This window comes from Kogia breviceps, chromosome 9 (assembly GCF_026419965.1).
Source record: "Kogia breviceps isolate mKogBre1 chromosome 9, mKogBre1 haplotype 1, whole genome shotgun sequence".
NCBI lineage: Eukaryota > Metazoa > Chordata > Mammalia > Artiodactyla > Physeteridae > Kogia > Kogia breviceps.
Genome location: NC_081318.1, coordinates 114,868,287 through 114,896,237, shown reverse-complemented (window position 1 = coordinate 114,896,237; position 27,951 = coordinate 114,868,287). Strand labels below are relative to the sequence as shown.

At 51.2% G+C, this 27,951-nt stretch overlaps 2 protein-coding genes across 3 annotated transcripts in view; one reads left to right on the top strand and one right to left on the bottom strand.

The window, feature by feature from the left end:
• The window catches only part of ADCY1 (adenylate cyclase 1), a 110,659-nt gene extending 106,675 nt beyond the window's left edge, over positions 1-3,984 (top strand). For both annotated transcript variants that reach the window (XM_067043007.1, XM_059073611.2), the window contains one exon: positions 65-3,984. In XM_067043007.1, coding sequence (XP_066899108.1) covers positions 65-403 — 339 coding nt within the window. In that variant the 3' untranslated portion in view covers positions 404-3,984. The remainder of the gene's footprint in view (positions 1-64) is intronic.
• Positions 3,985-16,415: 12,431 nt separating this feature from the next.
• Positions 16,416-25,163, bottom strand: CCDC201 (coiled-coil domain containing 201). Its single transcript, XM_067041645.1, is given in 4 exon segments — positions 16,416-16,502; positions 18,103-18,597; positions 24,763-24,901; positions 25,060-25,163. Coding segments are annotated over 4 exon segments (825 nt in total).
• Between the last annotated feature and the right edge of the window lie 2,788 nt (positions 25,164-27,951).

Below are 27,951 nucleotides of genomic sequence, written 5' to 3'. Positions count from 1 at the left end.
CACCCGTGGGCTCCCCGTGGGCTCCCCGTTGACCGAGAGTGACGCCCGCCTTTCTCCGCTGTAGGTCACGGAGGAAGTTCACAGGCTGCTGCGGCGGGGCTGCTACCGCTTCGTGTGCCGAGGCAAAGTCAGCGTCAAGGGCAAGGGCGAGATGCTGACCTACTTCCTGGAAGGCAGGACCGACGGAAGCGGCTCCCGAAACAGGTCCATGAACTCAGAGAGGAAAATGTGTCCTTACGGGAGAGCCGGCCTCCAGACCAGAATGGCCACGGGCCACCCCCCGGTGCCCCCTGCGGCCGGCCTCCCAGTCAGAGCCGGGCCGGGGGCTCTGCAGGGCTCGGGGCTTGCCCCCTGCCCCCCAGGCCACCACCTGCCCCCTGGAGCAGCTGGGAAGGAGGCTTAGCGGAGCCCACGCGGGCCGCTGGGGGCACAGGGCACAGATGCTCGGGGCGTTGGTGGCCTCGGGGCTCCCGCAGGGACCAGCCTGGCCAGCGGAGCAGGGCCGGGAACCAGTGGCCGGGCTGGGGAAGGGGGACCATCCAGGCATGACCCGAAGCAGCTGGGCAGTGACTCGGGTGAGGGGAGAGCCCAGACTGCGCAGACGCCGAGGCTTTAGCAGTGTCTTTGTTTGCTCCGTCCTCTCCTCGGTGGCCGAGGGAGGCTGGCCGGGTGAGCTTTGGACGTCGGGACCGTCAGGACGTCCACCAGGGCCGCAGGCCACGGCGAGAGCCTTGGAGGTCTAGCTAGCAGCGTGACTGGGGTGCCCAGCTCGTGTGTGCCCTGAGACGGATTGGCATCAGCCCAGCTGTGGGTCCTGTGAGGGCAGCTCCAGCCCTGGGCGGTGGCCTGCAGAGCCCAGAGTAAGAGGCAGGACTCTTGGCCAGAGCCAGAGCTGGGCAGGCCTTAGGTGGACGGTTTGGGAGGAACTAAGAAGCCCCTGTCCCACTGCATGGATGGTGGTGGCCGCTGGCTTTCTTCAAGATTGGGTTTTTGCTAAGAGCCAGAGGCAGGTCTTCTGGAATTCTTGGGGGACCCTGCAGCCACATCTCTGTGACCAGCATAGTTCCTGTGCCACCTGTGCGCCCTCCACCTGCCCTGCTGAGCATATTGGCTCCTATAAAACGTGGACGTTCCCTTTTCTGCCCACGTCACTGTGTTTGTTCGAAGGAGAGAAGGTGGTCGGTGTCATGTCTTACCTCCCTGCCATGGCATCTTGGGTTCCCGTACGCTGAACAACGGCGCAAGGCTCTGTTGATTTTGAAAACAAGTGAACCTCACAACCATGAGAGAGCTTCCTGGATGGAAGGCGTTTCTCTGGCAGAACCAGTCCCCTGGACCTGGAGATTTGGAGCTAGTTTATGACTCTCAGTACAGATGTCCCTGCTCCGGTTTGCAGGGAGAGTGACTGCGAGTAATTCTGTGCAAGTCTGGGAATCGCTTACCTAGGCATCTCTGCGGTTGCCATGGAGATGAAGAATGCGGCCCTGCCGCGATGGGCTGCTGGGTGTGGGCAGGGATCCGGGAGGGCAAGTGGGAAGAGACTGGCCAGAAATAGCTGGACGTGGAGACCTCAGCTATCGACCGCAGGGAGGAGGGCAGCTTGAAACTGGAGGGAACGTTCTGGGCAGGCGAGTCAGTAGGGGGAGGGCCGTGCAGAGACCCGGGCTCCAACAGCAGCCCGGACGGTTCTGTGGCTTGCAGGGGAGCCCTGCTCGGCAGTCAGCAGACCTGGAGGTCCCGTTCCTCACTGCTCCCCCTGGGGGTCCCGACTTTTCAGAATTGGGAAGGGGGCTCGCTCTGGACTGAGCCCCATGGGGGTGGCTAGTGGTGTCCCCCCGGGCTGCCTCCGTTGTGGGTGTTTGACTCGTGGCTGTGTGGGTGTAGCTGACAGGGCCGGCCACTTAGCCCATGCGGACGGGCCAGTGACAGAGGCAGGCCGGTGGACAGTCTTTTCCTCAGATGTGCCCTGGGTGAGGAGCTGAATTTCCTCCCCCCTCCCCACCCCCTCACAGACAGAGCACAAACCGGGTCGTCTCCAGAGCCCGGTGAGCACACGGCCCGTGCAGGTGTGCACGTCTGCGTCCAGCTGCGGGGCCGAGGCCCTGGCCAGGGCCCTGCTGCCCACCTGCTCCTCATGGACGAGCTACCAGCCCAGGGCAGGGCGGGAGGGGGGTGGACGGCACAGGGGATCATGACCTTGCGAATGTGCTCTGTCACATGGCAAAGGGGGCTTTGCAGAGGGAATTCAGGGCTTGGGGCAGAAGCTGAGAAGAGCCATCGGAGTTAACTCAGCGTGACCAACGTGACCCCTCAGAAGTGGACGAGGCGGCCAGGGCAGTCGGGCAGGTTCAAAGCACGAGGTTGCTGTTTATAAAGATGAGGGGCCGCAGCCGGTCTAAGGTGAGGACGCCCCAGCCGTCAGCCAGTGAGGAAGCAGGTTGTCGATCCCACGGCTACAGGCGCTGAATTCACATCACCCTGAGCGAGGTGGACCCTGAGCCCCGGGATGAGAGCCCAGACTCGCTGTGCTGGGACCTCAGGTCCACAGAGCCGCGGGACCACCCCCCCCCCCCACACACACACCCAGGTGTGTTGGCAAAGCCACGGAACGCGTGGCCAGCTGTCACCGCAGCCGCGGGAAGCCATCGGGGCCTCGGCTGTTCCGAAACGGCGAGGTCTCCCCTTCGATGAGCAGAACCTCCTTCATCATCAGCAGTTCCAAACCCTACCTGCTTCCTGTGGGCATAGGGGCCGTGTTCAGCCATAATGTTCCTTGGGGTTTGGTCGATGACTTCCTGTTTATTTGTGATAAGACTGTATGATATTGCCTTATTTATTTTTAACCTTGTACAATATTCATGTACAAATGTTAGAGCCCTCCAGGTCGGATTCTCTCTCGATTATTTCTTTTAAGATGCTCTGTAAATAGCGCACCGGTCTGCCTACTCCATTCTGACCAAAATGAAGGTAAGCCCGACACCCCGTGGGAACCGCACACTTTAGCCGATGCGTGAGGTTCCTAAGGCATCGCCCCTGCTTGGCCAGCCTGCTGCTGCCCTTTGGAATGACCCCATCCACGTGTCCCTTCGGGACCCTCGCATGCGTCTCGTGCCTGACCTCAGTAGATTAGAACGCAGCCCCGAACTGCCAAACGCTTCCACGGCCGCCCCTGACCCTGGGCCAGTCCACTCCAAGGTCTGTGTCCTGCAGGGTGGACCCATGCCCCCCCAGACCCAGCCACCCCGAGCCTGCCGTGCTTATCAGACTCCAGAGCCACCAGGGCTTCCGATACCTTCTGTCACTAGAAGCAATAACTCTAAACTGTAGAGACAGGTCTGGTCCAAAGCAGATTGGTGATTCAGAGACAAGCCATGTGTACAGGTTTCCCCAGATTGAAGGGTGCACCGTTGTGGGGCTGACACCCCCAAATCCAGGCTGAGGTGCAGCCTCGGGCAGGATCTGGCCAGCCTTCAGGGACACCTCGCGTTGTCTCCCCCCAGTAGGATCACCGCGCCGTCGTCCCAGTAGCGACCTAGATATAATATTTGAATCCTCGCTTTAACCTGCCACTCGGGAAGGAAGGGCTGGGTTGGCCTGTCAGCCGTGTCTAGGTTTCCTCCCTGCCAAGTGGACCCGTCTCATTTCCAGGGTGTGCCCGCCCTCCTGCACAGCGTGTTCTGTGATCCCCTGAGTCTCGGGATCCTGCTGGTCTCTCCCCACCTGGCAGGCCCTGCCCGGGACGCCCACGCGTGACTCGTAAGGCAAGCGCTGCCCCAGTGTGTGTGCACTGCGCGAGAGATGCAGGTTCACACGCGTGTGCCCTGCATCGAGCAGTTCTCTTACCGGGGTATCACAGACCTGCTGTCACACTTGTCATTCTGGAGTCTGCAGACCTTTCGGTTGTGTATAACTAGCCCCCACCCCCGGAAACTGACTTGCCCTTGGTTTTGTAATGGCTTCAATTAAAAACAACAACAAAGATAACCGCCAAATGCAAACTCCATAGAGGCAATTGGTTTCAAAATATTTGCTTTGGTGAAGTGAATGAGGGGTGAGCTGTGTCCGACTTGCAGGTGGAGGGCACGACCGTATCCCTGGGCCCCGATGTCCCCCCCCCCCCCACAGCTGCAGTGTGCTTTGAAAGTTGGAAGTCTGTGCTAGCCGTTTCCCCTTTTCAGTCGATACTCCGGTTCTGTAGTGGATGATGAAAGACGTGCCGTTTCTTCATACAGCGTCCTGGGTTTGCATCTGCCTTCACGGGACCTTAGGCTGGGGGTGGGTCTCGATCAGATTCAAGGTCTGCTGGGGGCTGCGCTGCCAGGCCCAGAGGTCAGCAGGCGGGACTGGGGGCCCACGCCTGGGTGTCGGGAGGCCAGTCGTGGTGGCTCGGGCCTCCACGCTGAGGTTTGGGAGACAGCAAGGAGATGGGCTTTACCTGAGGGACTCTGCTGATACAGGGCCCATTGGCCCATGACCTGTGTCGTGAGCAGAGGCCAGGCCAGGTGCCCAAGGGGTTGTCCAGGGGGGGCCGTGCAGGGCGTGGAGTTGTGTGCGTTTCCCCAGGATGGATTCAGGAGCTTGGGGCTGGTGTCCGAGGCCTGCGTGGGTGACCAGCCCGGGAGTGCCGCCAGGCAGTTGTCCCCCAACCCCCGGTACCCCAAAGCGGGAGGACATCCTTGATTCTGTGTGGACTGACAGCCAGGAGCCACAGGCGGGCCCCGTGCCTGGGAGACAGTGTGGGTGGGAGAGTAGGATGCAGTGGTCACCCCAGTGGCCAGGGCTGGGGAAGGCGTGGCCAGTCAAGCCAGCTATGGGCCCAGCTGCTGGAACCCGACCTAGATTTCAGTCTCGGGTCAGGGGCCGTGCGGGTGCACCCCAGACAGCCGGCACGCAGTGGAGCTCCTGGGGACCCCTCACCTCCAAGAAGCCACAGGAGGCTTTGGAAAGGATTTGGGGAGTTTTCCTTTGTCTCCTGTCTGTGCACGAACGTACTGGAGACAGGTCCCGTGGTGGGATGAGGAAATCTGTCTTCTCCACTGTCCATTTCGTAAAATTAACAAACCCATCTTCAGGGGCCCCATTTGGGGCTAGACCTCCCTAAACAACTTGACGTTACGGCAGTGGAACAGACATTCGTATTCCTTAATTTCCCTGAAAATATAACACATCTGTTCACTAAGATAAAAAATAACATTTCTGCCAGAAGCCACGCTTAATCCAAGTTTGTGTGTTTGTGTGTGTGTTGTGTTTGCATGGCATGGCGTAAGCAAAATTAAAATCAGTTATTTGTTCCTAGGATTAGGATGGATTCATATAAGACACAAATTAACTAGGGATACAGACAGACGGCTGCCCCCCAGGGCATCGGGGGAAACCGCGCCGGAGTGCCCCGACCCAGCGTGCCCCGACCCAGCTCTCTTTCCCCTAGAAATCCTGACCTTAAAAGGAGTAAGGCCAGGGCCAGCAGCTCCTCGGCCAGACACAGAGGCGGCCTTGACCCCCGCCGGCGTCCACGTGGTGCCTGGGCCTCCATCTACAAGCACTAGAGAACCACTAGAGAATAAGAAAGCCTTCTTGCCTCCCTCCCCTCCTTCCTGGAATCTCTCCGCAATATCAGGACAAAGTCCAGGGATGTCAAGGCACTGACCTGACCCCATTCTCTGTTGTTTCTGCGGTCGTTTTATTTCCGTTGTGTTTGGGCCTCCGGTGTGCACTGAGGCCTGCGGGGAGTGCCTCAGGCGGGTGTTTGGTGCAGGAGTTCTGGAAGGAGGAGTCGGCAGCCTCCCCCCGCCCCGTCCCAGTTCCCCGGGGAGCCGCTTGCAGGCCCGGCTTCAGTCTCTGGGCTGTGCCGTGGGAAGAGAAAACAACAGACAGGTGGTCTTTCGGGGGTGTGGGTGACAGCTGGCTGGAAAAACACCTTGGGAATCAGAAAACCGACCCCAGTGGCGGCCCCCTGGTCTCCCGCGATTACAGCAAGCTCAGTTTCTGCAGCCCTTGATGGTGACTATTCATGTAGCTGTAATTCTTCATTCCTTTGTGAAATTCCTGCACTTCTCTGGATTCAGTGTGTCTGTCCTACACTAATAAGCACCGGGAAAGGCCAGGTCGCTCTCCTGTATAGTTAAACTACGTCTCTGGTGGACTTTTCGTGTGACCACAAACTAAGGAAACGATCATGACTAAGACCCATATCTAGCTCGGCAGCTGACAGCACACCTTTCCTGTGCTTCTCCCGCCCCCTCGCCTCCAAACATTCTGCAGAGGGAGGCGTGGTTATGCTCCCCATGTTGTCGATGAGGAATCTGAGGCTCAGAGAGGTTACAGACTTGGACAAAGTCACACAGCACTGAGTGGCAGGACCAGGATTCACCCTGTTCCCGTGCATTCCAAGCCCCTGGTTTTCCACTCTGTTCGGCACCTGGTAACTAACTGAAATCGGCAGAGCTGTGTTGGTTTTGACGGAGCCCTGAGCTCACGCGCGCACAAGTAGTGGTGGGTGCCTGGCTGGCTGGGTCTGAGCAGCCAAGCGGGTCCCCAGGCAGCGGGTTTGCCCCACAGCCCATCCCTTGGATGTGCCCAGGCACAGAGGTGGCCTCACCTGGGCCTCACGTTGGGACAGTAAAACAGTGCCTGTCCTCTCCGCTAAGCCCTGCCTCTGCTTTAACAGCTGATCCCCAGCAGAGACTTAACAATTTGGGGCCTGAAGAAAATCGCTGCCTTGTCTCGTCATCCTTTCTATCCTAAAACTATGTCCCGTAGCGCTACCTGCCGTCGTGTCTTAGAAAACACGGACTCTCCCTCAGTGAGGACAGTTGTCCTGTCTCTTTCTGTAAGGCCTCTCTGACATCAGCCAGGGGGAGAACCGGGGCCCCCGGATGCCCCCAAACGGCACACGCTTCTCCGCTGAACAAGGAGCCAACCCAGTCCCCAGCTCCTGGTCAGAATCCTCCGATGTCCTTGTCACGCTATGGCGTGGTGTAGGCGGTCAGTGTTCCTTCCTGGGGATCAGAGGACGTCCAACAGCAGGTTTCACTGAGGATGCACATAAGGTGAGACAGGAAGCACGACGGACAGTGAAGGATTGGCAGCCACCCGAGCACAGGTGTCCCCGCCTCCCCCAGGCCCTGGCTCCCCTGGTTCCTGGCAGCTCATCTTCAGGTGGGTTGGATTCCAAAACAGCTGGCAGTCACATCTTGAGACCTGACGTTTAAGCAGAGAGGAATTCCTAGCCTAACCCTGAGAGATCTGTCCACCTCTTGGGCTTGGTGGACGCGTGCAGGGCAGCCATCCAGAGAGCTGTGTCTGGGGCTCTCGCTCCCTGTGGTGGGTAGTGGGCCCACCAGCATCCAGAACTTGTTTCTTGACTCCCACCAGCAGCCCGCACGCGACCCCAGGCCCAGACACCAAGCACATGTCTCAGGGGGACTGTTCCCACATTCTGGGAATCCCGAGGAAGCCACCAGGACCTCTTGCACAGGCCGGGGGAGCCGGCACTCCCCAGGCATCAGCCCCAGAGAGGCACGCGGTTTTGCCTTCATCCCTGTTGAAACTGTGGCCGCGTGAGCCATTTGCACTCAGCGTCGCATGCCGTGAGATTCCGAATCGTGTGAAGCTTAGTTTGGATTCCGAAACACGCAGCACGTGCAAAGGGGCAGGCCCAGGTCACCACGGGTTGTCTGCCGGCCGGCTGCAGAGCGTCCCGTCACAGCAGATCCTGGACCCTGAGCCCGTGTGGCCCCTGCACTCCTTCTGCAGTGTCTCCCCTCGGCCCGAACCTCCCCACCCAACCTCTCCTTCACACTGATTGCACCCCACCTTGCACAAGCGGAGATAACGTACCGATTACCACCCTCTCTTAGCAGCAGATTCCAGTCTCGTTTAAGGTAAACCCAAAGCCCACTCTTGGATTTTCTTTACTCACTGAGAAGGGTTGTGTGAACCCCTCGGCCCTCCTCTGTCCCTCCAGGGAGCACAGAGCGGGCCAGGGTGACACGTTCTCGTGGCGGTAGAGCTCACAGAGGATGCTTCTTCAGACGTGGAAACGAGATGTCTGTACCAGAAGGACAGCAACTCAATATCACTGGGTAACTTCTCATGATAGATTTGTATAATCAATACGGGTCTATTTTTACGTCCACTGAACTCTGTAGACTACCTACCAGTCTTTTCCAAGATTGTTAAATTGAGACAAGTAATTGAATAATTTGTCCTATTTTTATTTTGAAAAAAACAACAACAGTGAATGGACTGAAATGTTAAATGTGAATGTACATTTCTTAATTGCAACTTTTCTACTGAGTGTTTGCACTATACTTTCTGGAATCTTATTTAACAAAAATAAAGGGAAAAAAATTGCTTGACTAAACTCCGTGGCCATTTTAATTGAAAAACAAACGGTTGTGTGGATGTTTTAAAGGCCATGGGACACGTTCTGTAATTGTCTAAAATGCTGTCACCCTGTCCTTCCTCGGGGTCCTGGCGTGGGCCCTGCCCCTCCGATGAGCAGCCCCATTACGTGACAGGTGAGCACAGTGGGTGGACACGCGTCGGCTCTTTTTGTTTTCCGCACCTAAACGTGAGACTCCAGGGAAGATAAGTTTGTATTATTTGCAATTCCCCATGACTGGTCTCTCTCTGACTAACGAGTGTCCTCCTGCCCTTTTAATCTTTTATAAAAGAACAGGGAAAAATCTTGCCCGCCTGAAATGAAATACGGAAGTTGGGGTTCAGTCTCACTATTGACCAGCTGTGCACCCCTGCAGACCTAGTGAGTGGCGGGGCTCTGGGGTCCTGGGCCACTTGAGCAGGTGGGAATGGCCACCTCCAGGCAGAGGCCACAATGAAACAGCACAACCCAGGGCTGCTGGGCACAGAATTTCATGGAGTGGGTGACGTCTGTCATTGTGATTTAGGAAAAAAAAAATCCATCCCAGCCCTGAGTTGGAGTGTGGTCCCTAAGTGTGGCAGATTCTGGATCTCGGGCATCCTCAGAGAATGTCAGTGGATGCCCCGACACACCGTGGCCCTCCTCGAGAGCAGGTTAAGTTGTATCCCTGCCCTGGACCAGCAAAGCGTCCTGCTGGACGAGCCGGTGTGAAGAGGGGCCGGGAGAGGAGCGCGGTCACCACGGAGAGCTGAGATCTGCGGGCGGGAGCCTGGACCACCGGGAAGCCGTGGGCAGCGGCGGGCGCAGGAGGAGAGGTGGGGTGCGCAGGCTTGGGGCTCTGGAAGTGCCCAGATGTCTGGCGGGTTCTGTGCTCTGCGGGCGCGAGGGGGGCACCTAGTAATAATGGAGGCTACGAGCCTGGATGTGCCTGAGCTGTGATGGCCACGCTGCGAGCTCCAAGTTGCTGCTGGTGAAGAGAAGTTATGCACTGGACACTTGTTAAAATGGCAGGGAAGAGTTTATTCAAGGCTAGTACAACAGTGGGGAGAGATTGGACTCCACTCTGGGTACAGCAAAGACAGCGGAGGATTCTCGGCCACCAGGCAGAGGGGCTCCGTGGATAGAGAGTTACTGAGAGGAGCTTGGTCGGATATCCAGGATGGGGATGCTTGCTGTAGGTTAAGCCAAGGACTTGGACTTCAGGGCTGGGTGGGGGGGCTCCTCCAGAAGCCACTTAGCAGGATTCCTTGCTAAACTGGGCCCTTGGCAGGCCAAAGTTAGGTCAAGGTCAGGGTCTAACAGAGAAGAGGAGCTTGAAAACTGGAGACGCTCCAGGTTTTGGAATCCTGTCCCTTAGGAATTCTGTCGGCTCTATCTTCCCGACTGCTCGTCCACATCTCACGTCACCTCCTTGCTGGCCCCATCCTGTCCAGCCTGCCCCACCCCTTTTCTGAGTTACAGCAGAGTTCACTAAGCATTCTGGTCACTGAATCTGCTCCCGATGTCCATTCAAAGGCCAGCCACAGCGGTTCTCTTAAAATGCCACTCAGATCATGAGTCCTTGGCTCAAAGTGTGCGGGGCTCACATAAATGAATGGGCGTCTGCCGGAGCCGAGACACTCTCCTTGGGTTGTCCTTGCTCTTTGCTGTTGAGGCCCCTCCACCTTCAGGGCTCCTGGCTCCAGACATGCTCCCCCACTGGGATCAAGGGCTCCCTCCGTGGGACACGCCTCCCTGGCTCCCACTGGACTCCCCGTGCCTCCAAGTCTTTGCTCAAATGTCAGCTTCCCCAAGGGGCCCCTTCTCTTCTGTGGTTAAAACTAACCTCCCCACCGCTCGCTGCGCTTTGCTTTCCACTGGCCGTCATCACCTCCAAATATGCCTACAATGTACAGGTTTGGTCTGTACTGCTTCCTGACCCCTCACTGGAAGGTAAACTCCTGAGAGCAGGGATTCTGTCCTTTTTACTCAGCTACTCAATAGAAATGTATCAAATGAATCAATGAATAAACAGGGTGACTACTTAGGTGGCCATGTTAGTCTCCTGTAACAAATTACCAAAAACTGGGGTGCACTTGTAACGATAGAAATTTTTTCTCTTATGGTTCTGGAGGTTAGAAGTTTGAGATCAAGGTGTCACAGGGTTGGTTCCTTCTGGGGCTTGAGGGAGACTCTGTCCCATGCCTCTTCCAGCTTCTGGTGGCCCCAGGTGTCCTGAGCTTGTGGCCACATCACTCCAGTCTCTGGTCTTCACATGGTCTTCTCCCTCTGTATCTGTGTCTTCTTTACTGTCTGTCACTGGATTGAGGGCCCACCTTAGTGCAGATAATCTCATCTCCAGATCCTTACCTTAATTATATCTGTGAAGACCCTTATTCCAGATAAGGTCTGCTGTGGACTGAATTGTGTCTCCCCAAAATTCATATGTTGAAGCCTAACCCCCAGTGTGGCTGTGCTTGGAAATGAGGTCTTTAGGGAAGTCATTAGGGTTAAATGAGGATCAGAGCAGAGAAAACTTGAGTGGCCCATGGATGCTGATGATGCTGATGATGGTGATGATGATGATGATGATGATGATGATGATGGTGGTGATGGTGATGATGATGGTGATGATGGTGATGATGATGATGATGATAGTGGAGATGGTGATGGTGATGATGGTGATGATGATGATGGTGATGATGGTGATGATGATGGTGATGATGGTGATGATGGTGATGATGGTGATGGTGATGGTGATGATGATGATGGTGATGGTGATGATGGTGATGGTGATGATGGTGGTGATGATGGTGATGATGGTGGTGGTGATGGTGATGATGATGATGGTGATGGTGATGATGATGATGGTGATGTGTGTGTGTGTGTGTGTGTGTGTGTGTGTGTGAGAGAGAGAGAGAGAGAGCGGGGAAGGAGGGGGAAAGAGAGAGAGGGAGAAAGGGAGAGATGGAGAGAGAGATGTATTTTAAGGAATTGGTTCACACGAATGTAGGGGCTGGCAAGTCCAAATTCTGCAGGGCAGGTCAGCAGGCTGGAAACCCAGGGAAGAGCTAAGACTGCATCTTGAGTCTGAAGAACATCTGGATGCAGAATTCCATCTTCCTCATGGCACCCCCGTCTTTTCTTTTAAGGCCTTCAGCTGATTGGATGAGGCCCACCCATGTCATGTAGGGTCATCTGCTTTACGCAAAGTCTGCTGATTTAAATGTTAATTTCATGAAAAAAAAAAACCCTTCACAGTGACATCTAGATTGAGGTTTGACCAAACAACTGGGCACCATAGCCCAGCTAAGTTGACACATAAAGTTAACATTCACCTGTGATGTATAGTTTTTCTCTGATAGTGTCTTTAATTTCAAATAAAATCGACTCCTAGGAAAGAGATTTTAAAAATCATTATGAATAGCACAATATCCCCAAAGGAAAAAAAAAAGGCATTTACAGGATTCTCAGAGAAAAAATACAACTAACTAGAAAACATGTGGACATATGTTCAACAGAACTATCCGTGAAAGAAATGTAAATTTAAAGAAATGTTCATATCACCTTTCAGTTTGATAAATGTTTTAAAAGATTTTTTAACCCTAGGAAAGCCACAGTGAGCTCCCATTTGGGGCACTGACAATTTGCACTTGGCAATTTGTACCTCACTTGGTAACACATAACAGGGACCACAAAAAGTACATTCTTTTTCCTGGTGTAGTTTCTATTCAACTTAAAATGAGACGTTGTCTCACTTACATCCTTAAATCCAGTAAAATAACTTCTAGGATTCTACCTCACAAAATTGGTGGACATGGGCACAAAGCATTTTGTACTAAGGTTATTATCACAGTGTTATTTACAATGATGAAAAATTGGGAACACGCTGGTGGACAGAAAGCTAAAGCTGGCCCCCAAAGAGTCCATCGCCCGGTATCTCCAAACCTGTGAAGGGATGAGATATCACCCCTCAACCACAGCTGTGGGATTGGATATGTTACCTGGCACACTGGACCCCATAAAAGCCCTTAAAAGCAAGGAAATTTCTCTGTCTGGTGGCAGAAAAGAAAGACAGAAGGATTTGAAGCGCGAGCAGGTTCCGTTGTACGGTTGACAGCTGAAGACGGAGTAGGTAGGCCATGTAAATGTGGGCGGCCTTTGGGATCTGAGAGTAGCACCCAGCCCACAACCAGCAAGGAAAAGGGGCCCTGAGTCCCACGATCGCAGGGAACTGGGTTCTTCCATTCTCTCCCAGGTGCTCCAGATGAGAGCCTACCTTGATCTCAGCTGGAGAGATCCCAGGCAGAGGCCCAGCTGAGCCACCAGAGCCAAGCAAAAAAGGTGGATTGCTTTGAGCCACTAAGTTTGTGGTCACTTGTCATGCAGCAGCAGAAAACTAAAACACAACAGAAGCTAAGATACACTAATACACAAACAAAGCATCCGGCAATGGAGAAATTGGAACACGTAAGGCTGGCGTGTCCATACAACAAACGCAGTCTCCACACTGCAGTTTTCTGAACCACGCTTAGTGACAAGGGGGAATGCTCACGCTGTGTGGATGTAAAATACACACGTTGTGTATAAATACGATCTTTTAGGGGAAAATGTGTTATTTAAATAAAGATTAGAAATATCTTCTCATTTTAAGTTAAATAGGAACTGCACCAGGAAAAAGAAGGCATGTTCTTTCCTTGTATTTTTTTTTTTTTTCTTTTTTTTGTGGTACGTGGGCCTCTCCCTGTTGTGGCCTCTCCCGTTGTGGAGCACAGGTGGCACGTGGGATCCTCCCGGACCGGGACACGAACCTGTGTCCCCTGCATCGGCAGGCGGGCTCTCAACCACTGCACCACCAGGGAAGCCCCCCTTGTGTGTTTTAAAACTGCATTTTCTGCAAAACTTACAGGTTTGTATACATAACAAGAGTTAAGGAAATCATTTTCATTCCGAATAGTGGTATAAGTCACACCCATGCTGGTCTCTAAATGAACATCACTAGTGTAATTCCCAAGGGCTACCGTTAGAGATTTGTCATTTTGCCAAAAAACCACCATTCATTTGGAAATCTTGCAGATTCTCATTGTCCATCCCACCCGAGCTGGCAGTACCCGTTGTCCTGAGTGCCTCGACCTGAGTATGTCCCCTCCTGTTCATTCCCAGCTTCTCCCGGGCCAGCCCTCCTCCGAGGACACAGTGGGGCGCGGGGGGTCAGACGGAGTCCGCCCGGCTTGCGCGGTCCGGCCCTCGGGCAGCGGACTGGCCAGCACAGGCTTGTCCCTTCTGCTTCCCGCCAGCGCCCTCCAGTGGACGGAAACTGTGCAGACATCCGTGTTTAACTTGGGAGATATTCACGAGAATGGCACTTTAAACACTTTAACTAGAGGGCCTACGATACGTACATATACGCCAGTTGTATGAATGTAAGAATCTGGCTTTTCGGTTTGTTTTTTGGGGTCGTTTTGTTTTGTTTTGGTTTTGGGCCACGCCATGTGGCACGCAAGATCTTAGTTCCCCAACCGGGGGTCGAACCCACGCCCCCTGCATTGGGAGGGCGGAGTCTTAAGCACTGGACCACCGGGAAGTCAAGAATCTGTTTTGTTAATACATAGGAGAGTGTGGACAAAGAATGTCCCCTGCCATTTCAGTGAACAAAGGACGTTGCAGCCCTCAGCCACTGAAGCCGCTCCAACGGTGCCCCCCGAGGGGATTCAGGATGGAGAAAAACTGGGTGCTGGCCCTGGAGAGCTAAAGTGCACATCAAAGGAATGATTTCGAGGACTCCAGACTCTTGCGTCTTGCCATATAGAAAGGCACTGAAAGCTTTAACTTGAGATATTTGCTTCTTTAATTAGCAATAATCTTTTGATGTTCAACGACTTTGTTTTTCAAAAACTGTGATATATCGTGGCTCCTCCTTTACCTCTTCAGAACCATCCCTCAGAGCGATCCGAGAGGCTGGATCCAGGCTTAAGGCCTCAGTAAGTCCGCTGAGTAAAATAATTCTCAGCTTTTAGGTTGTGTGTTTTTTTTCAGTCGACAAGACTCAACATAAATATCTAGGAAATTATCTCATGGGTAAACCTTTTTCCTGAGTCCCTATAATTCCCAGTCTTTCAAAACAAGCTTCCCGAGTCCCTACATTATTTTTCTTCCTCCCTGGACTCATTCTCAATCAGAATTTTTTTAAAGGATGAAAAGAGAGATAGAATTCACTTGGTTACACATCTGAATTACTTTGCATCAGACACAGACTTTGGGAACAGTTCTTGTGAAAATTGTTTATTTCTAATAACAAAGACAGGAAGGAATTACACTGAAGTATTTAATCTCTATGTTATTGCAATTATAGGTAGTTTTTCTGCTTCTTAATTTTTCAACTATAACACAAAAGTATGAACTTTTTAATGATCTGGTAATTGTTATAAAAAAGGTAAAGTGAACAAGTTGAATAGCCAGCTTGTAAAGCAGACAGCAGCTCATGAAACTTAAATGTTTAAACACGCTACACAGGAAATAAGTTCTTACCAACATATATAAGAACATCAACAGAGGAAATTTGAAGCAACTACCCCAATAATTGCAGCCCTCAGCCTGCATCTAATCCCCCATGAGGAAACCCAATCATTCCTTCTTTATTCAAAACCTCCACACAAATGCAGCCTCTTCCAGGGAGCACCTTTCTGACCTGGAATGCCCTCCACCCACCCAGCAGCTCCAGGGTAAGCCTCTTTCCTCTCTCTTAGACTGTCCTCAACCTTGCCCTCCGTTGGAATCTGCCACCTCCTGTCGTTTCAGGCCAGCCTGAGGCTCTGTTTAGGGTGCCCGGTTGGACTCTGCTCTAGCAATAGGCTTTATCTGTGTCCCCGAGAAGACCCAGGTCACGGATGACTGACCTGGAGGATGGGCTGCGGAGGCAGCACACGATGGCACTGGAAACGTAAACATTTTGGGGTTTTATTTTTTATTTATTTTTTTTGTGTGTGATATGCGGGCCTCTCACTGTTGTGGCCTCTCCCGTTGCGGAGCACAGGCTCCGGACGCTCAGGCTCAGCGGCCACGGCTCACGGGCCCAGCCGCTCCGCGGCACGTGGGATCTTCCCGGACCGGGGCACGAACCCGTGTCCCCTGCATCGGCGGGTGGACTCTCAACCACTGCGCCACCAGGGAAGCCCATTTTTGGTTTTTAGAAGGAAAAAAAAAAAAACACTTTTAAAGTGGAGGGGTAGTGTGAAAGCATTTACAAGGATAAAATCTAGCTCTGTATTCATAACCACAACGGGTCCACTAACAGACTGTCTCAGAGATGCCTGGACCTGGGAGATTGATGCCGGGCTATGCACCCGTTTCTTCTTCCTTACAGTATGAGGGTCACAGATACCTGCGGCCCTTTGGTGGGATTCTTATCCTAAGCAGTGAGGTGGAGAGCTCAGTTCTAGAGAAGGACGGGATAGGAGACAGCCCCACACTACTGCAGGGGGTTAAATTCCTCACCCCGCCCCCCAATACTCTAAACAAACCAGCACCCCCAAACTCTCAGAATGCCCTCCAGTTGAGAGCCACTGTTTTGGCCTTTCCTGGAGCAGCAGTCTAAGACCCCGTCCTCTCCAGCTGGGGGGGCTGCCTAGGTCCTTGGTATTTACCTGTGAAACTTGGTCCTATTCCCTACATTGTGTCATCCCAGCATCTCAGGCTCACCTGGCCATGCTGGGGAAGAAGGCAGGGTAGGTGGGTTACATCTCATCCCCGGGTACCTCCAGGGTGGCCCTGGGGCATCCACCCCCCCCCCTTCTGTACCTGCTTCCTCCATCCCCTTGCCTCAGTTGGCGCCTCTGAAAGCCACGTTTGGAATCTGAGTAACAAGATCAGCAGCCAGTTGCTCCCAGCCCACCCAGAGGTACAATGGAGGTCAAGGTTGGACCCAGAGCAAGTCCTGAGGAAGGTGTGGGGTTTACAGACAGACAGATGGTCGGATGGACAGATGAGTAAAGTCAGGCCACAGCAGGAGCCCCTGAGCACACCGCTGTGTCCTGGTCCCGGGGCTGAGCGCTCAGTCGTCTTCGATGGTGAGTTCGTGCTGGGTGGCCTCCTCAATGCTCTGAAGCAGGTGGATCTCCCACTGCCTCACTCGCTCTGTCTGTTAAAAGAAAGGCATCTCTGAGGTCTACCTTGCAGGAGCGCCGAACTCTGCTAGAGACAATCTGTGCTGGAAAAGCAGGTGCCCACCCAGGGCTGCAGAGTTGACTTTCACACGGGTTGACTTTCGGGCACCATCCAGGACTCACAAGTGAGAGCTGGCCTCGCCGGGGTCCACGGCTCTGCCCCCTGCGTGCCGGGCACCGTGACCCCAAGATGGAGCTAGCAACCTCCCAGAGGACTGAATCCCAGTGGGTGGACACGCAGGTATGTGAGAGGATGGGGTTAGGACCCCAGGATCTGGGTCTGACAAGGGCACAGAGAGGTCACTGGGGAGGGGACAGGGACAAGGAGGGACCAGCGAGGCATGGGCTGGGAACGTGAGGGGTGGTTGGCACCTGCAGATGAGTGTCTGCGTGAGGCTGTCTAGACAGGCCATTTTCCTGCTGTGTTTTCAAGGGGCTCTTCCAGAGCTGCTCAGGGCAGGGGAGGGAGGGAGAGGGTCCCCAGGACAGCACGGGGAAGATGGAAGCAGGATGAGTTCGGTTGCTGAACAGTTTCACTGTTGCTGAACAATGAAACTGGAACACTATCATACACCACACACAAGAATCAACTCAAAATGGCTTAAAAACTTGAACGTAAGACCTAAAACCATAAAAATCCTAAAACCATAAAAATCCATACACAAAAATCAACTCAAAATGGCTTGAAAACTTGAATGTAAGACCTAAACCCATAAAAATCCTAGAAGAAAACATGGGGGTAAGCTCCTTGACAACGGTCTTTGTGATCATTTTTTTTTTTTTTTTTGACACCAAAGCAAAGGCAACAAAAGTAAAAACAAACAAAAGTGGGACTATATCAGACGAAAAAGCTTCTGCTCAGCAAAGGAAACCATCAACAAAATGAAAAGCAACCTATGAAATGGGAGAAAATATTTGCAAATCGTATCATATCTGATAAGGGGTTAATATCCCAAATAAAGAATTTATATAACTCAATAGCCCAAAAGCAAACCCAACTTAAAAATGGGCAGAGGATCTGGCGTGAAAGGCAAGGCGGCAGCGTCCACAGCAGTGCCCCTTCCCGAGAAGCTCCTAGAACATGAGGTCACCAGAAGGACCGGCTGGGGGGCTGGGAAGCAGAGCTCACAGCAGGAAGGGAGCAGGAGACCCTCCACCCACCGGGACCCCGAGGTCGGCCAGAACCGGGGAGCAGGGGAGGCTGCAGGGGCTCGCGGCTGAGAGGAGGACAGAGCAAGGGGCTTTCCAGGGTCTCCCACCCTGTGCTGCCTCATCCTACAGCTAAGGAGTTTGGGGGACACATGGGAACCGTGGGAGGCACACATTTCACGGCATAAGCAAAGGTCCTTCTCGCGGGGTCACGGGGACCCCTCAGAGTGGGGGAAGGATGGGGTACAGGCAGGGCCGTAAGCTGGACCATCTCCTCCAGTCCTGGTGACCTCATGATGCCCAGGCCAGGGGCCCATCAGTGAGGAAAGGGCAGCGTTTGCTCTCTCCGTTGTCACCGGGCTGCTTCCCAGGGGGCCTTGGGCAGGGACCCAGAGCTCCAGGGGATGGGTCGGGGTCAGGTCCTACCGCAGCAGCCAGCCTCTGCAGGTCCCGTGGCCTCCTCCTGGCTGTGTTCGGGATCCCGGGCAATCCCAAGTTTGGTGGCGAGCTCCTTGCTCGGGGGGACCTGCGCCGCCGCTGCTGCTGCTGCCGCCGCCGCCGCCGCCGGGTAACCGAGGCTGGCACGGGAGGATCTTCTTCAAAAGCAAAGGGGTCCGAGTTGGATCCTAGCGGCCCACTGGACACCTCAGAAGCCCGGATGGTGGAAAGCCGCCTCTTTCTGAGGGGGGCCTTGGGGCTGAGCTCTCCCGGGGACGAAGAGAGGTCCCGGGGGGAGCGCACAGGCAGGGGGGACCCGCCTGCAGAGCCCCCTTCCTGGAGTGAGGGGACATCGCCCAGCAGCCCTGAGTGCCAGCTGGGGGCAGCTCCCTCTGGGGTGCTGTGCTTTAGGACCCTCGTCAGAGACGTCCGTCTGTTCACGGAAGAAAGGCTCTCATCCTCAGAGGAGCTCAACCCAGGAACCTACCAAAACAAAGCACAGAGGTCAGCATCCTGGAAGGTCTCAGCAAGTGGAGTCTTGGACCCAGCACCAAGCCCCACCGGGCACATTCCTGAGGTACAACTACCACGAGGCAGACACTCCAGTTCTGCCCCAGCGAGGGAAGCTTCCAGCACCAAGATGAAACCCAGCACAGGACAAGACCACACTCATGCTGTACCTGCCTTTTCACTGGTTTTGTCTTTTTCTGGTGAAAATTTTAAGCACCCATCAGAAAGATGGTTTTTAAAGATAGGATTGAAAAACAGATGACTTTCAGGTAATATTTTTTCAGAAAAAAAAAGTTTGAAATGTCAATGAAATCATCTCAACATGGAAACTCACCATGAGAAAACAAAACAGCGGTTTTGGGTACGTAAGTGGAATTGTGTTGTGCAGGTGCAGGTGCTGAGAGTGGGGTGAGGTGTGATGCTTTTGAAAAGCTTGATAATATCCCAGTGCCAAACCCCATGACAGACAGCAGCGAGTCCATCGTGGCCACCTTTTTCCTTCTTCCAAAATAAATCCTTGATTAAACCATTAGAGGTGCTGAAAATACAGTCTAGGGAGGGTTTCCCATGGAAACATTTATTCCATGGAGTGTGCTGCAACATTCAAAATCTGCTCTCCTGGATATCTCACAGTATTCTTATGAGGTGGGTGTGATCTTCATCAAGGAACTGAGGGGAACGTCAAGGCGGGGTGGGGTGAGTGACCAGAAGCAGGTAAGCAGACGAGACGAGCTGTGGATCAGAGCTGGTGACGCCCATGTCTGTGGAGGTCTGGCTTCACGCACCAAGATGCCTTGAGCTCAGCCAGAAAGCAGGGAGGAAGGGCCTCCTCCTCCTGGGAGGATGAACTGACCATGATCCTTTACATGGCGTCTTCTGTGTAGCCCTTGGGGTCCTTTTGAACATTGTTTCCTTTAGCAAAAATGTTTAGAATGGATTAACGTAACTCTAAATAAAACTGAAAGATAAGATTTACTCCAGAGAATGAGTCGGTAACAAAAACTGCCAAACTGTCTTCCAGAGTGGCTATGCCATTCTTCCATCCCACCAGCAGCAAGGGAGAGTTCTGGTTCCTCCACATCCTCACCAGCATTTGGTACTGTCAGTTAAAATTTAAAAAAAAAAAAAAATTTTTTTTTAAATTAAAAAAAAAAAATTTTTTTTAAATTTTTTTTAAAATTTATTTTATTTTTGGCTGAGTTGGGTCTTCGTTGCTGCGTGCAGGCTTTCTCTAGTTGCGGTGCGTGAGCTTCTCATTGTGGTGGCTTCTCTTGTTGCAGAGCACGGGCTCTAGGTGCACAGGCTTCAGTAGTTGTGGCGCGTGGGCTCTAGAGCACAGGCTTAGTTGCTCCGTGGCATGTGAGATCTTCCCAGACCAGGGATCAAACCTGTGTCCCCTGCATTGGCAGGCGGATTCTCAACCACTGCACCACCAGGGAAGCCCCTAAATTTTTTTACAATTTCAGTTTTCTAATAAGTGAGTAGTGGTATCTCATTTGCATAATAATTTTCATTTGAATTTCTATAATGTCTAATGACATTGAACATCTTTTCATTTACTTACCATCTATTTACCCTGTTTGGTGAAGTAAAGTTCAAATGTGATTTGCCACATCAAATGCAAAGAGAAAAAACTCACCTATTAAAAGACTCTCAGATTGGATTAGAAAGAAAATTGACCTCCACACTGTATACAGCAGGATGCACTGAAGGTGAGTTGTTCAGAAAGTTTTGAAGTAGAACGATGGCAAAAGACAATGAGAGAAGAACAAGTGAAAAAATTCAGGGACTTCACTATTTATATTGGAAAAGGCTGAATTCATGGCAAAATACATTAAGACCACAGAAGTACAGTGTAATAAAAAATAAAAGCCAAAATGCTTTTCTGTTATAATTATCTTTGCACCAGACAGTATAGCATCAACACTCATAGAGCAAAATCCGAGGAGAAATAAGGAGAAACAGAAATAAAGTAGTAAGAATAATTCACTTTTTAAATTTTTTTAGCCCCTGCTAGATCAAGTAGAAAAAGAAATGATCCAAACCCTTTGAAAGATAATCAGCACTTGTCAAAAGAGACTAAGTCTTCCTACTTCAAACAGGGACTGAGATCTCAGAATAAAGACGTGGGGTGAGGGGGAAGGCTGGGCTTTTACAAAAAAGAAACTTCAAGAGAAGATATTCTTATTAACAGGAGCTACTTTTAACTAACCCATTTATGAAAGTGAATAAAGAGCCAATAATTCAATTTTGGAAGTTTGATGTTTTTTAATAAAATGATATTGTAACATATTGAAAACTTACAGAAAAAATGATTTAGTATTGTATTACAAATATATATACAAAGTTTACAGATAAAAATTAGTATTGTTTTAAAAAGATGGTCTTGACATACATATGGGAATATCATATGGGAAAAGATGGGTTTTCAAAGGAGTAGGGAAGAGAGGTTTTTTTCCTCTTTCTCTTTGTATGTTGTTCTGACTGGCCAGTCATTTGGAAAAAAAAAAAAAACAATAGTAAAAACATGTTCCTACCTCATACCTTATATAAAATAAATTGTAAAGGACTGAATATTATATTCTTTAAAAATTCATAGATAACTAGGAAAAAGCAGAATAATTTTTAAAAATCTAAAACAAAGTTGGATTCTTATTCACATCATTCACCATGATAAATTCCAAATGGATATTTAAATGTAAAAGAGCAAAGCTATATAAGAATTGGAAGGAAACGGGTGAATTCCTCTGTAAATTTGTCAGAAATAAGGCTTTTTAATGGTAACTCATAATACAGAAGCCATAAAAAAAAGAATAAACTAACAATAATTTTTTTAAAAGATGATATACTAAATGAAAAAAGATAAAACACAAGTTCTAGAAAAGATAAATAAGGTGTTAATTTTCTAATATTTAGGAAAAAACTGACAACCTAATGGATAAACATGCAAGGACCCTTAACAGTGTTTTATATACAATATTTTTTAAATATACGGATAAGGAAAGATCTCTTTGTTTTAGGCAGAGTCCTTTTGTACAAACGGAGGGAAAAAAAGAATCTAAAGAAAGTTCCAGAAGAGGCTAAAAACATGATGTTTACTTATGCTGCGGGCTGGGCAGAGGGTGGCGGGAGTCACTGTGTACCTGTTTATGCTTCTTTATTTTGAAACCATGGGCACGTATTACCTCTTTACAAATGAAAAAGAGAAAAGAAAGCCCTACTTGGCTGGTGAAGAGACAGGCACACCGAGACTCAGAAATCCCCCCAGGAATCCCCTGGTTGGGATGGAAGTGATTGAGGGGTCCCGAGTCAGCTGGTGCCAGTGGAGCCAAAATACAGGGTTATGAAGGTCAGGTTTTGAACTTCCTCTGGGGCCTGCGACCTAATTGTGCAGCCCCGCTTTCTATCTCGCTTCTGGAGCAAAAGGCATTGCATGGGTTCCCCTCTGCTGCCCACTGCTTCCCTGGGCCTCCGGGCTTTCCCCAGAGAGGCCGAGACCCAGGACAGAGGGTTTGGGGGAAGAGGGGCGCGGGGGGCGGGGGCCAGAACAAGGGAATCCCCTCTGATGTCTCTGGGATGGCGCATTGGCTGCCGTGCCTGGGCAAGCGGCCTCCGAGCACAGGTCGCCCGTCGGGGAGGAAAGTGGGCCCGGGGCGCAGGACGAGGGGAGTCGTGCAGCGACTCCGGCCGACGACCAGGAGGCCCCCTGATGCCAGCGCGGGAACTGCCCGACCCACCCGGGAGCTCAGGCAGGACCTGCTGCTGCCTCAGCCGGCGGCAGGAGCGGGTGCCCCCGTACCTCGGCCGCCTGCAGCACCCCTCCCCTCTTGCCTGGTCCCCGGCACCCCGCCAGCCCCCCACCCCCCAGCCCCATCGTGCCCCGGCTTACCTGCGCCCCGGGCACGCCCAGAAGCCTCCCTCTCCACCGCCGCACCTCGACCCAGCCTACGCGCCCGCATCCCCCCCCCCCACCGCCTCGCCCCCATCCTGCCCTGGGCTACCTGCGCCCCGGGGTCCATCCTGCTTCCCAGCGGGGACCAGATGCCTTGGTGAGCTGCAGTGCACTGCGAGTCCCTGCGCCCTGAAGTACCCGCGGGGTCCACACGGCAGGCCCACGCAGGCGTGCAGGAGCCCACCTGTGTGCAATCTCCCCTTGATGACCCGCCAGGCGCAAGAGCCACGCAGGGGTGGAGCCCCGAGCCTTGAGCGGCTCCACCCGGCAGGTTCCTCTGTGTGCAACTGGGTTGTGTGGGCCTTCAGGAAGTCAGGGCCCACGGGCGCCCCCAACAATGAGCCAAGGGGGGGGTGCCCTCATGGTGTGTCAAGTGGTTTACCAACATTGCCACCACATCCTAAAGGAGTGGAGATCATCGCCCCACCTTAGTCCCCAAGGCATCCGAGACCAGAGATATGCCCTGTGGTGACTGGGGTGCAGAGTCAGAAGGTAGGACAGCTGAGGGTGACCGCAGCAATCGGACTCCGAAGTCCCAAACTTGAGCTGATTGGAAGCACTCCAGGGCCTGTTGGAGCCCCAGCTGGGCCCAGCCGCAAGTAGGTCTGCACGAGGACCCATAATTGGCATTTCTAACGACTCCCGGGTGACGCTGAGTGAATGAACGGTAACACCACTTCAGAATGCTGGTCACTTAACACACTAGCCTCCAGCCTTGCCTTCAGCATCTTGGGGGGTGGGGAGGGGCTGAAGGGAGGACACAGCAGAGAAGAGCAACAGCTGCCATCCTGAACCCACAGCCTGTGAATGTTGGATCTGAGACATGACCTCAGCCTCAGAGGAGCCCAGAGTAGCATGTTTATTATCCCCGTTTCGGTGAGGAGAAGACTAAGCCGTGGGGTAGCTGCTCAAGATCATTTATGGGCGCCTGGCAGAACCACTAAATCCTCACCCTCTGACAAACCTGTTCTCGGGAAAGATCTGATAAACTCATTCACTCTCAGGTGTGACTAATAATACTTTAAAACGAACAACAACCACAAAAAAGACGAGAACCCCGGACTGTCTGACTCCAAAATCAGCACTCTTTGCCCTTGCTACTCTTCTGGTATTTTTAAAAAGTTTTATCCATCTGAACTTTGCAACTAAGTTGCTGTGTGATTTTGGGTGGTTGGATTTTTTTTTTTTTTTTTTTTTTGCTGTATGCGGGCCTCTCACTGTTGTGGCCTCTCCCGCTGCGGAGCACAGGCTCCGGACGCGCAGGCTCAGCGGCCACGGCTCACAGGCCCAGCCGCTCCGCGGCACATGGGATCCTCCCGGACCAGGGCACGAACCCGTGTCCCCTGCATTGGCAGGGGGATTGTCAACCACTGCGCCTGGGTGGTTGGATTTTTGTCCCCGTTCTCTCCTTTGTCTTTAAATGGAGGCAACATCTGAGGTCACATCCTAATGCTTTGAGATCCCTGAATCCTGGAGGCGCCCAAGAGTGCGGAAGGAGATTGTCAGAGACAGAGGTTCTACTGGGGACCCATCCCCTTCTGTTGGCACAGACCATTACACTGGGGAAGCTCTCCAGGCTTGGGTGCTGCGGGTGGTGGAAGGGAGCCCTCGCCACCCTGCTGCTTGGGCCCTCGGTGGCCACAGCACCCCCGGAGGGCAGGTCAGCTTTCAGCGCTGAGTGCAAGTCTTGAGTACGCACGACCTTTGAAGGGGCAGTTCCACTTATAGAAGCATCAGGAGACAATCAGACCAAGCAGTCACTCATTTCCTGTCACGTCTGTGGAGCGTTAGCTTTAAGAGCCCTGATAGAAGTGCACACATATCTAAGGACAGGAATACTCTGCAGCCAGTCATCTGTGTGTCAACATGTGTGTGTACATGTATGTACACACATGTATGCTTGTGTCTGTAAATACACACTGTAGACAAAATGTTCATAATATAGTAAATGAAAAAATGCTGTAGAACAGACGGTATAGTGTGATCCCGTTTTAAAAATCACACACACACACACACACACACACACACACACACACACACATCCAAAAAGAGATCCATGGAAATGGGAACATTGGTAATATCTAGGAGGTAATATGATGGGAAATTTTAACATCACGTAAATCCACTTTACGTTTTTCTAAAAACAACATGTAATTAGTAAATAAGAATTAAAAAATGAAGCTCACCTGGTACAGTCCATCACTTTCCAGATGGGCAAACTGAAGATTGCAGAGGGGAAGAGTTTACCCAAAGTCCTGGAGTGAATAAGGTGGGAGCTGCCTGGACACTGTCCAGCATCCTGAGGTCTGGCCCAGCATTTTCTTGCTGCATCAGTACACCCCCAGGGTCCCCCTGACCTCGTGGCACCTGGGCACACTGCTTTGAGTATAACGTAAGGCTCTTTTGTTTGTGTTCGTGAATAAAAACATTGTGAAATCTTCAGTGTGTGTCCACAGTCGCGTTAGCCTAGCACACAGTGTTACCTGTCAGCAGTGCCCTTCACTGCCACATCGGGCAGCCCTCTGGGGAGACGTGCGGGGGCCTGGCCACGCACAGGGGCCCTGCAGGGACTCCGGGCCTGGCCCATGGCAGGAACTGACCCACACCCTCCAAGCTCCCGATCTTTGCCCGGAGCCCGCTACATTCCTTGTGTTGACTCCCAGAAGCCCGGATTCCCCTCACTGTGCAGGTGAGGACCTGGGGAGGCTGAACTCAAGTGTGATTCGAGTCCAAGCTGCAGGCACGCACCTGCCTGCTAGTCGGCCCCACTGTAAGCTGCATTATGGATACAAATAATGCTCTTGGTGTAAGAAGGGCTGCTTCAGAGCCTGGCTCTGGTCATTCAGAAGGTGTGGGCCCGGGACGATGACAGTCACCCCGCTGTGTGTCCCGATCATGTGTAGGAATTCCTCAGTACGACGCTTTGGCACGTGGTAGATACTCAGCAACCGGCAGCATCTTTTGTCGGCACGCCTGCTGCCCATGCTGGTAAAGGTGTCATGCTCCACCAGTGGTTTCCGTTTCCACCTCACACTGGTGCCTCTTCTGAACTCCAGCACAATTAATTACTTACTGTTTCTGTATTGTATATATTTTTCTTCTCTGCAGAGTATGATGTTCTGGCACCTTACAAACCTTTCTGGCTGGGAGAGACTGGCCCTCTCTGGCTAGCCAACTCTTGGAGATAGAAAAGGGCTCAACCAGGAGCATGTTTTTGATACATGGGAACAAACCAATCCAGAGTCAGGCCTGGAGGAGGCAAAATTCTTCTGCCTTAATCACCCCAGGGCCAGGTACCAGGCAACCAGAGGCCAACTCTATAGCTCAGAGCCACCAACACTATTCAAACTAGCCAGTCCTAAGCGCTTCAGCTTGCCCTGCCCTGCCTTTCCCAAGGAGACCCCAATAAAGGCCATGGCCTTGGCTCTCCCCTTACTCCCATTCTCTACCTCCTGACCACTCTGGGGCTCCCCCGGTGGCCCTGCATGGTGTGCTGTGGCTCCTGCATCCTGGACCTGGGAGTGAAATACATGTCTTATTTCTAAGCCTTATTCACATCTACTCCTGTGGCCCATCAACTTTACAATTCCATATCTAACACATAAATTCTTAGCACAGTTTCTACATAACCGATATGCTCAAAGTTGCCTTTGAACCCAGGTTATAAATAAGAGGCTAATAGTTGGTACTCTTTGTAAAGCACCACTGAGGAGAAGAAACATGTAAACTTCATTTAAAAATAAGTGCAAAATATCATAGTACAAGTACTGCTTTAAAATTATTCAAATTTGAAAAGAGAAAATGCCAAAATACTCTCCAAAACAGAAAGCACCAGGTCCACATAGACTCCTACTGAACATTTAAGGAAGAAATTATAGTAATTCTCTATAACAGTCCAGAATATAGAAGCAGAGGAAAGAATTCCTAGCCCATTCTATGAGACCAGCATTACCATAACACCAAAACCAGATGAAGACATTACAAGAAAAGAAAACTACAGACCAATATCTCTCACTAACATAGAAGCAAAAATCCTCAACAAAATATTAGCAAATTGAATCCAACAGTGTATAAAAAGAATCATATGCCTTGACCAAATGGGATTTACCCCAGGTATACAGGCTGGATCAACACTAAAAAATAAATTAATGTAATCTAACACATCATAGGCTAAGGAAATACCATACAATAATAACAACATATATAGAAAAAACATTTGACAAAATCCAACACAAAAAGAGTGTTTTTCCTATGTTTTCCTCAAAGAGTTTTATAGTGTCCGGTCTTACATTTAGGTCTTTAATCCATTTTGAGTTTATTTTTGTGTATGGTGTTAGGGAGTGTTCTAATTTCATTCTTTTACATGTACCTGTCCAGTTTTCCCAGCACCACTTATTGAAGAGACTTTTCTCCATTGTATATCCTTGCCTCCTTTGTCATAGATTACTTGACCATAGGTGCATGGGTTTATCTCTGGGCTTTCTATACTGTTCCATTGATCTATATTTGTGGTTTTGTGCCAGTACCATATTGTCTTGATGACTGTGGCTTTATAGTATATTCTGAAGACAGGGAGTCTGATTCCTCCAGCTCTGTTATTTTCCCTCAAGATTGCTTTGGCTATTCAGGGTCTTTTGTGTCTCCATACAAATTTCAAGATTTTTGTTATAGTTCTGTAAAAATTGCCATTGGTAATTTGATAGGGATTGCATTGAATCTGTAGATTGCTTTCAGTAGTAGTCATTTTCACAGTATTGATTCTTCCAATCTAAGACCATGGTATATCTCTCCCTCTGTTTGTGTCATCTTTGATTTATTTCATCAGTGTTTTATAGTTTTCTGAGTACAGGTCTTTTACCTCCTTAGGTAGATTTATCCCTAGGTTATTTTATTCTTTTTGTTGCAAGGTGAATGGGATTATTTCCTTAATTTCTCTTTCTGATTTTTCATTGTTAGTGTATAGGAATACAAGAGATTTCTGTGCATTAATTTTGTATCCTGCAACTTTACTAAATTCATTGATTAGCTCTAGTAGTTTTCTGGTGGCATCTTTAGGATTCTCTATGTATAGTATCATATTATCTGCAAACAGTGACAGTTTTACTACTTCTTTTCCAATTTGGATTCCTTTTATTTCTTTTTCTTCTCTGATTTCTATGGCTAGGACTTCCAGAACTATGTTGAATAATAGTGGTGAGAGTGGACAACCTTGTCTTGCTCCTGATATTAGAGGAAATGCTTTCAGTTTTTCACCATTGAGAATGATGTTAGCTGTGGGTTTGTTATTACATTGAGGTAGGTTCCCTCTATGCCCACTTTCTGGAGAGTTTTTTATTTTTATTTTCGTAAAGTAGGTGTTGAATTTTGTCAAAAGA